The sequence below is a fragment of the Callorhinchus milii genome, unplaced genomic scaffold (assembly GCF_018977255.1).
Source record: "Callorhinchus milii isolate IMCB2004 unplaced genomic scaffold, IMCB_Cmil_1.0 Scaffold2, whole genome shotgun sequence".
Lineage (NCBI taxonomy): Eukaryota > Metazoa > Chordata > Chondrichthyes > Chimaeriformes > Callorhinchidae > Callorhinchus > Callorhinchus milii.
In genome coordinates this window covers 120,336,034-120,354,708 of record NW_024704743.1, presented here as the reverse complement: position 1 = coordinate 120,354,708, position 18,675 = coordinate 120,336,034, and the positions used below count along the sequence as shown (strand labels likewise).

General features: G+C 42.5%; 1 protein-coding gene across 1 annotated transcript in view; it reads right to left on the bottom strand.

Moving 5' to 3' along the window:
- Window positions 1-3,304: 3,304 nt before the first annotated feature.
- Window positions 3,305-18,675, bottom strand: part of LOC103179697 (NIPA-like protein 2) — a 30,658-nt gene continuing 15,287 nt past the window's right edge. The window contains exons 4-11 of the mRNA XM_007895082.2: window positions 15,852-15,911; window positions 14,484-14,605; window positions 13,114-13,210; window positions 8,367-8,502; window positions 7,733-7,821; window positions 5,869-5,932; window positions 4,730-4,824; window positions 3,305-3,607 (exon numbers count right to left, since the gene is read on the bottom strand). Of these exons, the coding sequence (XP_007893273.2) occupies window positions 3,498-3,607; window positions 4,730-4,824; window positions 5,869-5,932; window positions 7,733-7,821; window positions 8,367-8,502; window positions 13,114-13,210; window positions 14,484-14,605; window positions 15,852-15,911 (773 nt within the window). The 3' untranslated portion in view covers window positions 3,305-3,497. The remainder of the gene's footprint in view (window positions 3,608-4,729; window positions 4,825-5,868; window positions 5,933-7,732; window positions 7,822-8,366; window positions 8,503-13,113; window positions 13,211-14,483; window positions 14,606-15,851; window positions 15,912-18,675) is intronic.

Below are 18,675 nucleotides of genomic sequence, written 5' to 3'. Positions count from 1 at the left end.
AGCAGAGTGTTCCAGACTTTCAGGTATAGTGGCTGAAAGTGCAGCCACCAATGGTAGAACGAAGGGCACGAGGGATATAACAGAAGGCTGGAGCCAGTTGAGCAGAGGCAGCGAGTAGTGGGTTGGGCATAAGCAGGTTGGAGAGGTAGGGAGGTGCCAGAGCATCAATGGATTTGAAAACGAGTGAGAGGATCTTGAGATCAATCTGTTCGGCAATAGGGAGCCAGTGGAGCCTGGCTATAATAATATAATAATGATAATCCTTGCATTTGATATAGCGCTTTTCACGTCTTCTAGATGTCTCAAAGCGCTTCACAGAATATACTGTAGAGTGAATTGACTGTATATTTTGTGGGCGAACGCGGCAGCCAATTGCGCACAGCAGTGTCCCACAAACAGTCGTAGATTGAAAATGACCAATTTATTATTGTTTTGTTTTGGAGGGATTATTATTAGGTGTGTGGAGTAAGGAAACTTGCCCAAGGTTTCGCCCTCTGCCTGAAATTGAACTCGGGTCTCTCGCTTGCAAAGCGAGTGCTCTAACCACTGAGCTACAGGACTCCACAACTGGTGTGATGGGGGTATGGAGCTTAGTACGGGTGAGTATACAGGCGGTGGAGTTTTGGATCAGTTGGATCCTCTGCATGGTGGAGCTGGGGAGACCGGCAAAGAGGACATTTGAGAAGTCGAGGCAGGAGGTGACGAACCCATGGACGAGTGTTTCGGCTGCATCTAGAGTAAGGTACGGTTGGAGGTGGGCAATCTGGCGGAGGTGGAGGAAGACGGTCCTTGCTCAGGGACCGGATGTGGAGAAGGAAGGACAATGGTGGGTCGAACTTGATGTCTAGGTTGCGCACGGGTTCGGTAAGTCTGAGGGATAAACCGGGGAGATTGAGGAGGTCAGAGCCGCAGGATAGAAGATATTGACGGGAGCCAATGAATACGGCTTCCGTCTTGTCACCATTGAGTTGAGTTACTCCTTGGCTCCCATCAACGTCTCGTGCGTGTGTTTGTCACCTCCCGCCTGGATTACTCCAACGCACACCTCGCCGGTCTCCGCAGCTCCACCATTCACAAGATCCAGCTCATTCAGAACTCTGCTGCCCACATACTGACCCGGACCAAACTCCGTACCCACATCTCACCAGTTCTGGCCCAGGCTCCACTGGCTCCCCATCACCGAATGGATCGACTTCAAGATCCTCACACTCGTGTTCAAATCCCTTCACTCCCTGCCACCTCCCCACCTCTATGACCTCCTCACTCTGCAATCCACCACACGGCGCCTTTGCTCGAGTGGCACTGGCCTCCTGCTCATCCATTGCACTCTCTGCCCAACCATCGGAGCTCGTGCTTTCAGCCACTACGATCCAAAACTCTGGAACACTCCCTCAATCCCTCCGCCTTGTCCCCTCTCTCCCCTCTTTCAAGTCCCACCTGAAAACTTTCCTGTTCGACCGTGTTTACTTGCACCTCTCCCCGGCTCGGAGTCAGGATTCACTACTGTTAAGTTCTCTGAGACACTACCCTACGTGGAGGGTGCTATGGAAGTGTAAGTTGTTGTTGTAGGAAGTTTTCACTCATCCAGGCCCAAATGCAAGTCAACTCCACAGCAAATAATAATAATCCTTGCATTTGATATAAGCTTCATCACTTAATTGAAGCATTTCACAGAATATACTGTAAAGTGAATCGACTATTTTGTGAACAAAACGCAGCTGCCGATTGCGCAGAGCAGTGTCCCGCAAACAGTCATGAATTGATTGACCAAATTATTATTATTATTTTGATTGAAAGGATTATTATCCCCAGAAAGCGAACCGGGTTCCTTCTTACTGCTAGGTATATAGAGGCGTGTGGAGTAAAGAAACTTGCCTAAGCTTTCACCCCATTCGGGAATCAAACCCAGGTCCTCTCGCTTGCGAGGCGAGCGCTCTAACCACTGCACTGCAGGACTCCACGGTCTCTGAAAGAGAACTCAGTGACATGTTTAAGTGCGGAAAGCTCAGCTAATGTCCAGTGTGTGAACTTTGGAGACTGAAAATGTACTAACTTGTTTGCAGGCATTCTGATCAACGTGTTAATTATTTTTTGATCCTTAAGTGAACTGAAGTGTGGTATTTTTAGGTAATTAAGAAGAGGGTCACTAGGGGGCACTACTGTTTTAATAATGTTACAGCACAATAGACAATGTATGCATGTGGCTTTAATTTCTAGTCATGTGTACAGTACAAAATACATACATCTTGTATGTGCATTTGATGTATACTATAAATTACAATACTTTGATTTAGCTAAATATTGTTTCACTTTGGAACCAGTTGAACCATGAATTGTTTACAAACTATATTTTGCATAAGTGAATTCCTGATTGATGATTTATTATTCCCATTGAAAAACAATGTTTCATAACTTAACCCTAAGGATCATTGCTGCCATGAGTTGTAAACTGTATGTAAATCTTGAACGCATATTTATATCCCAAAAATTAAATTAGCAACCAGGCGCAATTCCGTATCAATTTAATATTTTCTTATACTCAACGTTAATAACAAATGTGCAAACTGGTCAGTAATGTATCTTAGATGTAATGTATCTTACCATGCGAACAAAAGTAAATCTTCACTTAAATCTCTCAAGGTGAAATGTTCCTGCTTCAAAGTAACTTACAAATATATATGTGTTACCCTGCACAGCAAGATAATAAATGGGTGCAATGAAGAATACTGTCGGATCATCTATTTAACTTTATTCTCTTATTTCTGAAATCTGAAAAACAATTTACATTCAACTGCTTGCCAAAGATTGCTTTCAAGACATAAGTTGCTAAACTTAACTGGTTGGGCCTATTCTGATACTAACCCAACTAGATACGTTTGCAAATTATTTATCATTTTTCTAGACAGAACATTTTATTTTACAAGGTCAATCGACCTGTCATTTGGGAGACACTGAATATTGAAGGTCAATANTTTTTTCCTTCAGTGAGAATGTAAAGTTGCCCGATCCAGTCACAAGTGGTTCAACATGGAAGAGAACAGGCAATTTTGGCAAGTGAAGGTTATCCCTTGATAATAAGAGATAATAATAATAATCTTTGCACTTGATACAGTGCCTTATCACGTTGTTGAGACATCTCAAAAAGCTTCACAGAATATACTGCAAAGCGAATTGACTATGGCGGAATTACGCACAGCAGCGTCCCTCAAACACTCGTGGATTGAGTGACCAAATTATTTTATTTATTGATTGATTAATTATTATCCCCCAAAAGTGATCCACCAATCAACGGACAACTGGATTCCTATTTACTGCTAGGTAAACAGCGGCAGGTAGAGTAAGGAAACTTGGCTAACATTTCCACCTGCCCCGCCAGCGAACTCAGGTCCTCACTCTCTAACCAATACGCTACAGGGCTCCACATAATTCCACCTTCAGTTTGAGGACGTCCTAATTTTCAGATACTTCATCGGGATGCTAAGCCAGTTGAACCGTAATTATTTTGCATTTGCAGTCTGACAGTCATTAGCCTGTTTTTCACTCGGTACAGTTCCATATGAATGTTTACTTCTGAAATCTGGCTGGATTTTGGCTGTAGATTTTAGTTCTGTGTAAAGCAAAGCAAAATAATGTGATTAAGCATTTTGAAATAGTGACTGGTGCGTTCTTGATTTAAAATGGAATTAAAATCAAAACTATCAATAATAATAATAAGATAAAACAAAAATAATCCTTGCATTTGATATAATGCTTTATCATGGCGTCCATGTCCCAAAGTGCTTCACAGGATATCCTGCAAAGTGATATTATTATGACTACGCATATTTTGTCGTTGAATGCAGCAACCAATATGCGCATAGCAATATCCCACAAACAGCCATGGGGTGAGTGACCAATTTTATTTTGGGAGGGAATTGGAGAGTCATCTTAGACGATGTAACTATGTAATTCCAAGGCCTGATGTGAGGCTTGAACCTACGACCTCCTGACTCACGGGAGAGTGCGCCAGGTTGAATTGTAAACCAAAAGAATACGAGGAACATATAAAAATGTTAACAGGGGGAGAATAAAAACTGTGACAGGGCCTTAATTCCAAATGACAAAAACAGAAAATAATTTTCGATGCACAACACCCACCAACCAACCATTTGGGTATCCAAGAGTGGAGTTTCTCAGAACTGTTAAAGGCATTGGCAGCATTTTCTCCTGCTATGTGAGAATCAGCAGCTGATCACGACACTACATCAGCGACTAGGCCAGAACTAGTTGCAATGAGTTTAGAATAAATAAAAGCACCATTTTTTGGGGGGGGTCAGCCGGGTGTCTGACACATACAGAAACCCATCACCGTGCTTAAGAGTATCCAAACCAAACTGAGAATTCCCTGCCTCCCACCTACACATGGAAATCCCAGAGATAGATTGTCGGAATGGAATACGCTCTCTCTCTCCCTGGAGGGACACATCCTGTTTACCCAATTCCAGAAAGTATTAGGCGCAGGTTGTCAAGAGCCAAGGTTTGGGGACCCCAGAGTGTGCGTTGGGGTAACTGCTGGAGTCTAACCAACACCAAAATGGAATTACACTGTAAAAAGTAATTTGGGGTTTGTTTGAGTTTGCGCAGAGTTGTTTGTGCTCATATCGTTGTTGCTCGCTCATTAATTTCTATTATATTCTGGCCCTGCTCTAAATTGAGTGGGCTTCAAAATCAACAAGATAAGAGTTCGTACTTGGTATCGTGCCCGGGTCAACATATGAAACTTCAGAGGTCTTCTTTTCCCTGTTTCTGGTAATCAGAAACACTCCAAGAAACGACAGCAAACTCCTAGGAAAGATGAAATAATAATAGTAATAATTCTTGCATTTTGATATCGCATCTTAATCACACCGTTGATACATCTCAAAGTGCCTCACAGGATATACTGTAAAGTGGATTGAGTGTGTAATTTTGCGGGCGAAACGCACCAGCCAATTTGCGCACAGCAGTATCCCAAAAATAGCCATGGAGTGAGTGACCAATTTTATTTGGGGGATTGTTGGCCAGGACACCGGGAGAAAGAAATTCTCTTCTCTTTTCAAATAGTGCCATGGGATATTTAACGTCCACCTGAAGAGATTTACGAGACCTTGGTCTAACATCTCATCTGAAGGATGGGTCATGAATAGATACAGAATTACTGAAGAAGACAATATAAGTTTTTTGCATTTTTAATTCCACATTATTGAATGCACGCAAAATTGGTTTAGTAGAAGTAGATGAAGGATGATGGTCTTCAGTTATGTGGAGAAATTAGAAAGGCTGGAATTGTTCTCCTTCGAGCAAAGTAGGTTAAGGGGACATTTAATAGAGGTGCTCAAAATTATGAGGGGTTTTAATAGTGTAAATAAGGAGAAACTGTTTCCACTGGCAGATGGTTCGGTAACCATAGACGTAGATTTAAGAGAGCCAAAGGGAAGATGAGGAGAATGATTTTTGCAGCAACTTGTTACGGTCTCTGGAATGCACAGCCTGAAAGGGTTCAATAATAACTCGCAAAAGAGAATTGGATATTTACTTTGAAATAAAAAGTTTATGGGAAAGAGCGGGGTAGCGGGACTAGATGGATAGCTCTTTCAAAGAGCCGACATAGTCAGAATGGGCCGAATGGCCTCCTTCTGTGCTGTAAGATTCTATGATTCTATAAGTTACGAATACCCGAAAACTAAAATAACTCTGGAGGATTTACTGTGCTAAAGCATGTGCTCAGATAGAATTTACAATTAGGAGTTGAAGCCTGTAAATTATGAAAAACCTGTCCAAAAAAGAAAAGAGAGGATGTGAATGCAAGTTTGAGAGATCTTTTAAAGTTATCTGTTTTGTGTTACTTACCCAAACAAAACCATGATCACATTCAGAAATGCTGAACTGTGAAATTCCTGATAAAATATTATCCCTGTGATTAAAGAAAAGAATAAAATGCAAAACTGTAACAAAATCGATACGTTCAATATTCTCTACATTAACCACTTTTAAATCCGGATGGACTATTGTGTCATAGATACTCAGGTTTGTTTGCCGAGATTCTGAAGTTAAGGGGGACAGTAGTCTTAGTCACATCAGTGGATGATACAATGCTCTCAGTCGATATTCTTGACGACTGGAAATAATAATAATAATAATCCTTGCATTTGATATAACGCCTTATCTGCAATGATTATTATTATCACATTATCAAGAAAGGTATTGTGAGTTAAGCAACTTGGGGTAACAGCCTGTTTATACTTGTACTGAATGAAAGAAATGAACTGCGCTACAACAAAATGCCATTTATGTATAACCTTTCACGCCTTTATCCACTTCTGAAAGATAATAACAACATAAGAACATAAGAATTGCTGGACGAAAGAAGACCAAGGTCCAACCAGTTCACTTTTTACACACACAGCGTGTGTGTAAAAGAACCATAACCATTAGCTTTTCAACCATTTAATGCAATGGTAGCCACAATGACCAACATCCTTGGTAATAACAACAACAACAACTTGGATTTATGTAGCGCCCTCCACGCCAGACGGCGTTGAAGGACTGCTGAACCAGGACTGCTGAACCAAGTAAATACAGTATACAATCTAGTTACCAGTTAATATACAGGATTTACAGTATAACCAGCCTGAACACATTAGTGACCATAGTTTTTGTGTCCATGAATATACACACGTTACTACTAATAATAATAATCCTTGCGTTTGATATAGCGCTTTTCACGTCGGGAGGACGTCCCAAAGCGCTTCACAGAACACACTGTAAAGTGAATTGACTGTACATTTGTGGGCGAACGCGGCAGAAATTGCGCACAGCAACGTCCCACAAACAGTCGAAGATTGAAAATGACCAATTTTTATTATTGTTTTTTGTTTTGGAGGGATTATTATTAGGCTCTGTGTGGAGTAAGGAAACTTGCCCAAGGTTTCGCCCTCTGCCTGGAATTGAACTCAGGTCTCTCGCTTGCAAAAGCGAGTGCTCTAACCACTGAGCTACAGGACTCCAGTTACTAAGTAACTGCAGCCTGACCATTCAGTACAGTGAGTTTAGAACATAACATTAGAATTTGCTCGGTGAAAGAAGACCAAAGTCCATCCAGTTCACCTTCCACCATCCTGGCAGTCGCATGCACATCATATCCCAAACTAAGTACTGTATCCCGAGATATTAATTTCCTAAAAGAAATCTAATTTGCTATCTATCAAAATAAATCTAAGATATTTTGTCCTGCTAAGAAAGTCAGTTTGTTAACAGCAATAGTTTCTTAAAGGGGCAGGGTTTGGACTAGGCGACAGAAGTAACCGACCTGTTTGTGCACATTGCTTTGTGAATAAAATATTAAATACAGTCTGGGGATATGATTTAAAACGGTTTAGAGCCACTTTTGGAATCGTTAAGTTAACATCAACTCTTAGCTATTTGAAGGAGGCCTAAAAGCCAATAAACAATAATTTTATGTTGTTTAATGCAAACTTTGACTGTCCAGCGCCTTGAGATGTCCTCCCAAGGAACTTTTTTTTAATCTTTTAGCATCCAGAAAGGTGTGGGTGTGTTAGATATACGTACATCCGTCACACATGTCCTTATAGATTCTTGGAGTTAAGAACAGCACTGTTAAAGGAGGAACTCCTTCGATATTCTTGCCACACTGTTGTTCTCACTCCCAAAGGTTTTTCACATTGTCCAGATAAAGGAGGGTGAGGAATCATACCTGCTAGGATGGCACTAACGGTGGAGAAAACAAAGTTCATTGGCACCACATTCATGGAACCATAGAGCTGTATGGCTTCATTCAAGTACCTGCAATAAAAGAATATTATCTTTATTAAGCACTAATAATAATAATAATCCTTGCATTTGATGTAGCGCTTTTCACGTCTTCTAGACGTCTTCTTCAAAGCGCTTCACAAAATATGCTGTAAAGTGAATTGACTGTATATTTGTGGGCGAACGCAGCAGCCAATTGTGCACAGCAGTGTCCCACAAACAGTCGTGGATTGAAAATGACCAATTTATTATTGTTTTTATGTTTTTTTTGAAAAACTAAACAGAATCTAAACATCTTTTGGGATGGGGATTGATTGAAAAATCTCGTCGAGACGTCTCCAAGCGCTTCACCGAATGAACTGTAAAGTGAATTGACTGTATAGTTGTGGGCAAACTCGGCAGCCAATTGCGCACACAAGTGTCCCACAAGTTTTTTAAGGGATTATTATCCCTAGAGATTATTACCCTAAGGTTTTGCCCCACCTGGGAATCGAGCCTGGGTCCTCTCGCTCGTGAGGTGAGCGCTCAACAAATACGCTACAGGACTCACAAGTTTCTATTATCATTTGATGACTTACTGTGCTTGGGAAATACAAGATGCCAGCAAAAGAATAAGCATCACATAGAATATCGGGTGCTGTAACTGGAAATTGCCCTTGATGGAATTTGCCAACATCCCATTCACAGCCTTCACTGAGATCACGGTCAATGATGCTGGAAAAGCACAAAGGGAATCAAAAATTATTCATCTGGAAAGAGGATAAACGAAACAAAAGTTTTACAAAACAGTTTTCATAGTAAGATTTTATGCCTACAATTTCAGGGGTAGATGAGATTAGGATGCTTATGTTCTAAATGGCACAAAAAAAAGCAACTAGATTTTTCCACCCCGAGTTTTACAAGGATCTGAAGACCTCTGCTGTAAATATGCCTTATCTTGTTTCCTCAAGCTGACATTTAGGTCAGTCTCCTGTAAAAGTCTGCCACGATTGCCTTCACGTTTGATTTTTTAATTCATCACAAGAATGGAGGGGAACCAAGAAGACAATGTTAGCGAGCAACTTGGAGGAATTAATATTAGTAAAGAAATGATTTTAGGTAAATTATCAGGTCTTAAAACTGATAAATCTCCTGGAACTGATGGCCCACATCCTAGGGTTTTAAAAGAGGTGGTTACTGAGATAGTGGATGCCTTGTCTTTGATCTTCCAAAATTCTCTGGATTCCGGAACGGATCCCATTGATTGGAAGATTGCAAACGTAACATCACTATTTAAGAAGGGTGGGAGAGAAAAGAGGAACTATAAACCAGTTAGTCTGACATCAGTGGTAGGGAAAATTCTTGAATCCTTAATTAAAGATGTCGTTATGGGATTCCTGGAAGACCATAACAAGATTAGGCAGAGTCAACAAGTTTTTTGAAGATGTATCTCGCAGGTTAGATAGGGGGGAACCAGTAGATGTAGTATATTTAGATTTTAAAAAGGCATTTGACAAAGTGCCACACAAAAGGCTATTGCACAAGGTTAAGGCCCATGGGATTAATGGGAACATATTAGCATGGATTGAAGAGTGGCTAACGGGTAGAAAACAGAGAGTAGGGATAAACGGGTCATTCTTGAATTGGCAGGATGTGACTAGTGGAGTGCCACAAGGATCAGTGCTTGGGCCTCAGCTATTTACAATTTACATCAATGATCTAGACGAGGACATTGAATGTAACGTATCTAAATTCGCGGATGACACTAAACTCGGTGGGAGAGTAAGCTCTGAGGATGATGCAAAAAGATTGCAACGGGATATAGATAGGCTCGGGGAGTGGGCGAGTAGGTGGCAGATGGAATTTAATGTGGGGAAGTGTGAAGTTATTCACCTAGGTAGAAAAAATAGAAAAACAGATTATTTTCTAGAGGGGGAGAGATTAGATAGTGTTAGTGTTCAGAGGGATTTGGGTGTCCTTGTACACCAGTCTCAAAAAGTTAGTTTGCAGGTGCAGCAGCAACTAAGAAGGCGAACGGCATGTTAGCGTTCATTGCAAAAGGTTTAGAGTACAAGAGTAGGGAAGTCTTGCTGCAACTGTATAGGGCCTTGGTGAGACCGCACCGAGAGTATTGTGTGCAGTTTTGGTCTCCTTATTTAAAAAAGGACATACTTGCCCTAGAGGGGGTGCAGCGGAGATTCACTCAGTTAGTTCCTGGGATGAGGGCACTGACCTATGAGGATAGGCTGAATAAACTAAGGTTGTATTCTCTAGAATACAGAAGAATTAGGGGAGACCTTATTGAAACATATAAGATTCTTAAAGGGCTGATAAAGTAGACACTGAGGGTCTGTTTCCCCTGGTAGGAGAATCTATAACCAGGGGTCACAGTCTTAAAATTAAGGGTCAGCCTTTTAGAACAGAGTTGAGGAAACATTTCTTCACTCAGAGGGTAGTGAGTTTATGGAATTCACTACCCCAGAAGGCTGTAGATGCTCAGTCCTTGAACATCTTCAAGGATGAGACTGATAGATTTTTAAAAAAATAGAGGGATTAGGGGAAATGGGGATAGGGCAGGTAATTAGAGTTAGGTGCCATGATCTTATCGAATGGTGGGGCACAGGCTCGAGGGGCCGAATGGCCTACTCCTGCTCCTATTCTTATGTTCTTATGTTCTTATGTTTTAGTGTATCTGGAATAATAATACTTGCATTTGATAAAGCGCCTTATTACATTGTCAAAACACCTCAAAATGGTTCACAGGATTTACTCACTGTGAGGATGACTTTGTATTTTGTGCTTGAATGTGGCAGTCAATTTACGCATAACAATGTCCCACAAACAGCCGTGAAGTTTTTTGTCTCTGGTGGGATTGTTAGCCAAGACACCGAGATAAACTCTCTTCTCTTTTTGAATAGAGCCATGGGATCTTTAGCATGATTGCATGATTGCCAGAACAGGCAATTGGAAACAGGCAATGCAACACACCTCCAGCACTGTATTGGAACATCAGCCTAGACCTGTTGTTGTTGTTGTTGTAGACCAAAGCTTCAGTTCCTACTCTTCTACCTCCTGAACTCCCTCACTCTAACCACTCCATCTCGTCCTCTCTCTTTAAGTCCTGCCTCAATTCTTACCTCTTCAAACGTGCCAATGGCCACCTCTCTCTCCCTCTCCCTTGTTCAGCGTTCAGCCCCATCCCTGTTCCCTATGTGAAAGGCGCTGTGTAAATGGAAGTTGTTATTATAAGAACTTCTTGGACCCGTGTCTTTTCAAAGATGGAGAGATCCAGATTATCTAATCGTTCCTCACAACTAATCTCTCTAACGCTCAGGATCAGTCTCATTAATCTCCCCTCAGTGACTCACGCTGGGCCTCCTCTAGAGAATGAGCCAAAGAAATACAGAAGCTGATGTTTGACCATCTTGTGCTTGTGTCACGAGATGGAAAGGCGTATTGGGTACATTTTCACAAGCATCTCAACAACAACAACAACAACTTGGATTTATATAGCGCCCTCCATGCCGCACAGCGTCTCAGAGCGCTTCACAATAACGGATCCCGGGGCAGAGCCAGGGGGAGGGGGAAGGTGACCAAAAGCGCGGTCAAAACGAAAGGTCTTTAGCTGAGACCTGAAAATAAGAGAGGAGTTGAGGGGAAGGGAGAGAGGAAGGAAGTTCTAGAGCCTCGGGGCATAGTGGCTGAAGGCACAGAGCGGAGCAGAGGATTTGGGGGACAAGGAGGAGGCCAGACCAGATGGAACGAAGGCAACGTGCACTGTTGTAAGGAGAGAGGTCAGAGAGGTCGGGGGTGCAGAGGAGTGGAGGGATTTGAAGACAAGGGTGAGGATCTTGAAATCGATCCTCTCTGGGACAGGCAGCCAGTGCAGTCTGGCAAGGACCAGGGTAATCATGGAGCGGTGTTTGGTGCGGGTAAGAATGCGGGCGGCAGAATTCTGGATGACCTGGATTTTATGAATGGTAATGGAGGGGAGACTGGCGAGGAGGGTATTTGAATAGTTCAGCCGAGAGGTGACAAATGCATGGACCAGAGTTTCGGTGGCTTTAGGGGTGATGGGTCGGCGGTGGAAGAAAGCAGTGCTGGTGAGGGACCGGATGTGGGGGAGGAAGGATAATTGGAGGTCGAGCCTGATGCCCAGGTTAAGTATGGGTTCGGAGAGTTTTAGGGGGAGGTCGGGTAGATGGAGGAGGTGAGAACCATGCAATTTAAGACGTTAACGAGAGCCAAAGAGTATGGCTTCTGTCTTGTCAACGATTAGTTGAAGGAAATTCGCGCTCATCCAGCTCCTGATGTCTGACAGGCAGTCTGCTCCTCACTGCTGGATCAAATATTTGTACGGCAGAGGAAAGGCTTGGCCAAGCCACTGTTTGCTTTCTCAATCACAGCAACGACATGTTGGTGTCACGAGATGGAAAGGTGTGGAGTCCTGCAGCATATTGGTTAGCGGGCTCGCCTTGCAAGTGAGAGGACCTGGGGTCAATTCCCAGGCAGAGGGAAATCTTAAGCAAGTTTCCTTACTCCTCCCACCACTGTTTACCTAGCAGTAAGTTGGAATCCGGTTGTTAGTTGATTGGCAGATCACTTTGCGGGGGTAGTAATCCCTTAAAAAAAATAGTAATAATTTGGTCACTCAATTCACGACTGTTTGTGGGACACCACTGTGGGCAATTGGCTGCCGCGTTTCGCCCACAAAATATACGGTCAATTCACTTGACATTATATTCTGTGAAGCGCTTTGAGACGTCTCAATGAGATGACAAGGTGCAATAGAAAAATGCAAGAATTATTATTGGAGTCCTGCAGCTCAGTGGTTAGAGCACTTGCCTCGCAAACGAGAAACCTGGGTTCAATTCTCGGCAGGGCGAAATGTTGGGCAAGTTTCCTTACTCCATACGCCTCTGTTTACCTAGCAGTAAGTAGGAATGTTAGTCGATTGGTAGATCACTTTTCTGGGGGTAATAATCCCTTCAAAAAAAATAAAATAATAAATTGGTCACTTCAATCCATGACTGTTTGGGAGACACTGCTGTGCACAATTGGCTGCTGAGTTTCACCCACAAAATATACAGTCAATTCACTTTATAGTATATTCTGTGAAGAGCTTTGAGACGTCTCGAAGATTTGATAAGACGCAATATCAAATGCAAGGATTATTATTATTATTATTGTTATTATATGGGGGAGGTACATTGATGGTGGGGAGAGAAGGAGAGAGTGGTAAAGTTGAGACACACGTCAAACATTTTCTCTATGAACATGTAACAGTATTAAGTGGAAGCTGTACAACCTCCACTTCGAATTTAGTGATTAATTGCAAATTCTTACCAAGTAATGAGGAGATCAGCAATGGAATCACAATGTGTTTCAGGCCTTTTCTCTCGTACAGATACAGCAAGGCACAAAAGAGTACAGTTTCCACCAACTGCAACAAAGCAGGAGCAACAGTTTACATCTCACACATATACAAATATTTGATTTATTCTTTTTTTTTTAACATCCTGGCTTGTTCCGATGTTAGTCATTGTAATCTTTGGTGTTCGCAGTGTAACTGAGTGGGAAGAATCTCTGTTCCCCTAGTGACTGGTCTGCCCTTCCACGTCCTGCTGATGAGCCGGGCCGGCTGTGCTGTCATCAGCAGTGACCTGGAATGCTGTGGACCCACCTGGCTCAGGAACCAGATTGTTATCAGCGTCTCAGGAAAACTGGGAAAGTCAGGGGGAAAAGTTTTGAGAGTGTAACGGTGCCAGTGAGTAATGTCACGGTTTGTTCAGGAAACCCTGATGGCCGTTGTGTTGTTTGGGGTCGTGTGTTCCCTCTGTGTTCCCTCAGCATTGCACTGTTGTCAGCCTAGACTACGTGAGCTCAAAGTTCCGATGTGGGGCTTGAACCCACAATCTTCTGACTCAGTGGTGAAACAACTTACCTGGGCTGACACACATATTCTCTCGATTTGTACAATATGTTGCATTTACTTACTAAGTAACCAGGGAAGCAAAGCCCTCCCGCCAACCCATTCACCCAGACACTGCTCTCAACGGCAAGCTATGCGGTTTTAGCTGGTTAGACTCCAGCAGTTACCCCAACGCACACTCTGGGGTCCCCAAGCCTTGGCTCTTGACAACCTGCGCCTAATACTTTCCGCACTTGGGTAAACAGGATGTGGCCCTCCAGGGAGAGAGAGCGCATTCCATTCCAACAATCTCTCTCTGGGATTTCCATGTGTAGGTGGGAGGTGTGGAAATTTCAGTTTGGTTCGGATACTGTTAAGCACGGCGATGGGTTTCCGCATGTGTCAGACATCTGACTGACTCCCATCCCCCCAAAAAACGGTGCTTTTATTTATTCTAAACTCAGTGCAACTAGTTCTGGCCTAGTCGCTGATGTAGTGTCGTGATCAGCTGCTGATTCTCACAAAGCAGGAGAAAATGCTGCCAATGCCTTTAAAGGTTCTGAGAAACTCCACTCTTGGATACCCAAACGGTTGGTTGGTTGGTGGGTGTTGTGCATTGAAAATTATGGTGATGGGTTTCCAAAATGTAAGACAACAACAACAACAAAATTACATTTGTAGAGTGCCTTTCATGTCGGGAGGACGTCCCAAAGCGCTGAAACCCGACTGACCAAATAAAAGCAATGAATCTTAGGTGATATTCATTGAGCTAACAAGAAATGCCTGAATTCAAAGAGTCTCTTACCAGGTAGATCAGAAACTCCCAATTGACAATGAACCTGCGGATATCATTGGCTGTAATGTCTTTGTGAATATCAGGAGCAAAGGTTATCAGAAGATATGTTCCCAGTAATGCCACTGCAGTTCCTAGAAAAAAAATAAAGCAAAAGATGCTTTGTCTTGTGGCAGGGCGAAAGTTTAGGCAAGTTTCCCTATTCCATACACCTATGTTACCTACCAGTAAGTAGGAACCTGGTTGTTAGTTGATTGGCGGATCACTTTCCGGGGCTAATAATCCTTCCAAAAAAAAATTATAAAAATTTGGTCACTCACTCAATCCATGAGTGTTTGTGAGACACTACTGTAGGCAATTGGCTGCCTCTGTGAAGTACTTTGAAACGTCTCAACGACGTGATAAGGCGCTATATCAAATGCAAGGATTATTATTATTATTTTTAAATATAAAGCACTGACGGTAATACACATCAGAAGGAGAAATAAGATCTCTCAGTAAAACAAGGGACAAGTTGTCACAGAACAGTATTCAAGTAGCTTTAAAGCCCATGTCAGAACTTTGAGTTCACAGTCCAATCTGACACTCCAGTGCAGTGTTGTATTGTTGGAGATGCCATCCCTCAGACTAGACGTTGAACCAGTGTCCCATTTGTGCCTGTTCAGATGGACGTGAAAGATCCTGTGGCACTATTCAAAAAGAGAAGGGAGTTTCTCCCATTTGTTCTTGCCAAGAATCCCCCCCAGATAAAATTGGTCTTTAACTTCATGGCTGTTTTCAAGACCTTGCTGTGAAAATTATCAGCCATCTTCACCAACAAAATACATCGGCACAGTAAAGAATAATAATCCTTGCATTTGATTTAGCACCTTATCACACCGTTCAGACCTCTCAAAGCGCTTCACAGGATATACTGTAAAGTGGATTGATGGTGTATTTTGTGGGCAAAATCCAGCAGCCAGTTGTGCACAGTGATGTCGCAAAACAGCCATGGAGCGAGTGACCAATTTTATTTGGCGAATTGTTGGCCAGGACACCGGGAGAGACAAATTCCTTTCTCTTTTCGAATTGTGCCATGGGATCTTTAACATCCACCTGAACAGGCGGATAGGACCTCGGTTTAAAGTTTCATTTGAACGACGGCACTTCTGACTATGCAACACCCCACCCCAGCACTGCAATAGAGCGTCATAACTATGTTATTCCAAGAACTCACAATCTTCTGACTCAGAAATGATTCTGTGAAGCGCTTCGAAGTGTCTCGACCATGTGTTAAGACACTTCACCAACACAAGGGTTATTAATATTATTATCACTTTTATTATTATTTTGCTATTAATAGCTCAAACGCAATGCTTCACTGCTGGAAGTCTGACTTACCAATGGCATCTGAAGCACGAAACATTTCTCTCAGAAACATCACGGAAAGGACGGAGCTTGCTGGTGAAGAAAAAAAATTGCACTTAAGCATCTGAATTATCACAGAGAATATACAAAATATACTGCAGGACGCAGAGGGGTATAAGTGTGAAATTTGTGTGGAGTATTAAATACCAGCATGAGTTAGTTGGGCAGAATGTGCTGTATAACTATGCATCTATTTTATCATTCACAATTTTCAAGTTTCGATCAAAATAAAACCCTCAGAAGATCGGTTTGAAGAAAGCTTCTTCAACGTTTCTCCAAGTTCTGTTGAGAAGTTATTCATCCCCTTCCAACACACTCCACAATGTGGCCTAATTTGTGATATTTGCAAAAGCTGCCAATCCCAGTGCCAAACCTCTGTAACTCCCTTGGATGCCGAACTCAGACTCTTGAAATGTAGGTCCATTGTACTGTCAGCTATACAGTCAGAAGATTATTTTCTCAATTAATAATAATCCTTGCATTTTATATAATGCCTTTTGAGACATCTCAAAGCGCTTCACGGAATATACTGTAAACTGAATTGACTGTATATTTTATGGGCAAAATACACACTTTTTAAAGTGTAAAATAATAATCCTTACTATGTTATATGTACTATGTATGTTAATATTTCAATTAACAACTAACTCCTTTTTGTCTTTGATTTGCAATCGCTTAAAGTGGTCAACAATTCCCTGCCAGTTTTGTACCTGTCACGCATCGCTGCGCTCTCTCAGTCATCCTCTCTGCCTAACTTGAGGGTGACAGACATAGTCTTAACCAATGCAAACTGCAGCCCAGCACCATCACAAGACAACTCCAAACTAAAGCAGCGATTACTAACTGATTGGCGCAAAACGAGCTGCTTGTTCAAGACTGACATCTGAAGACTTTAGCAAGGTTTTACTAATCCATAGTGTAGCCCTTACTTGCACGTGTGGTGCTAACATATTATTTTATTCGCAGGTTTGGCACAGAGCACAATAGGCCAGAAACAAACATCCCTAAATCGCCGGCTTGTATTGAACACAGAAACACCTTGCACTTATACAGCACAACTTCAAGTATGGGGTAGTGGCAACATTTAGGTTCAAAGATCTTTTTAAAACAAACCAAAGTTGCTTTGTTTCTTGTTTCCATTTTCCTGCCGGTAGGTTTTTGCTATCAAACACTTGTACGGTGTTCCTATCTGTGTGTCACGTTAGACCGCAGACTCTTTCTGGCACAGACTTGCTGAAAAATCTGATCCACTGATCCGAATGACAGGGCAGAACTTGAGTTTTCCAAAACATGCCACAATTCTCATTGTTTTATATTTTAAAGAGGGAGGAAGTTATATCCTTCCACCTACTTCTGTGCCGTCAGGACTTGAAACTCATATAGCCTAAGCTGACACTCCAATGCAGTACTGGGGGGGTGTTGTATTGTCGGAGATGCCGTACTTCAAATGCAACGTTCAAACTGAGGCCCCGTTTGCCTGTTCATATGAATATTGACGATCCACTGGCACCATTCGAAAAGAGAAGGGAGTTTCTCCAAGTATCCTGGCCCAAACTTCCCCAAATAAAATTGTTTGTGTGGTGCTGGCTGCTGCGTTCGCCCACAAAACACACAGTCACACTACTTTACAGTACAGTATAACGTGTGAAACTCTTTGGGTCGTCCTCCCGACATGAAAGCCTCTACATCAAACGTAAAGATTACCAAAGTTGTAAGGATTATTACTGTGAATTTCACATTGGAACTGCTACTTCTTCACAAGAAGAAATGACATCCACCTCACAAAGGGCCTTGGCTTGTAGATTATTTTGCCTGAACGAGATTTGTTGCATTGTACATTTCAATAGCTTCTCACAGAATGATTGCAGGCGCTGACAAAATTAGTCTAAGTGGCATCTCCAAATGCAGCAGTTTACAGGTACTTACTGTATTCTGATGCTGATTCAACAATTAATTTTGAAAATGCCTTTTAGATTAAATCGCGGGGCTGGCTCAGTCAGATGGATTTCTTTGATCCAACCGACAAAAATAAGCAATTCCTGCTTCATCACAGGATAATGCCTCTCTTGTTATAGTCTCTGGCTCTTTAGGCCTGGGATTTTGGGCTGTGTTTGGTTTAATCTAGTTATAAGTTGTCCAGTTAAGAACTAACACATTACACGTACGTGGCAGGTTATGACGTGAAATAAAGGCACAATTTAATTTACTTTATCGGCGATTTATTGTGTATGGCATTTAGCAACCGTTTTAACTTTCCCTTATCACCTGTTGGCTCCCTCCACTCACCAGGCTCCAGCCTGCTCCACACCCCCTGCCCGGCCCTTCCCACCATCTGCAGTTGGGCCTTCAGCCTCTCTGTCCCCACCCTTTGTAACTCCATCCCACAGTCCCTTCACCTCACCCCTCACTTGCCTCCTTCGAGGCCCATCGTAAGACCCTCCTCTTCGACTGTGCCTTCGGTCATCCACCTAACCCCATCCTCCCTGCCCTCCACCCCTTCTGATCCCAACCCCCAGCTCGGTCCAAATCCCTGACTGTCCAGTGCTTGGGACGTCCACCCGACGTGAAAGGCGATATACACATGTAATCTGTTGTTGTTGTTGTAACATTAGTGTGTTGTTTTTCAAGGCTTTTTCATTCCCTCACCTATATATAAAGAAACCCCATTGCATGCAGGCTTCAGAAAAGCACTCGTACTTCAAGGGATAGAAGGCATTTTATTTCTTTGTATTTATAGGCGCAGGGAGAGACTAACGGCTTCTGTCATGCTGTAAGACATCCTGAATTGAAAAACGAT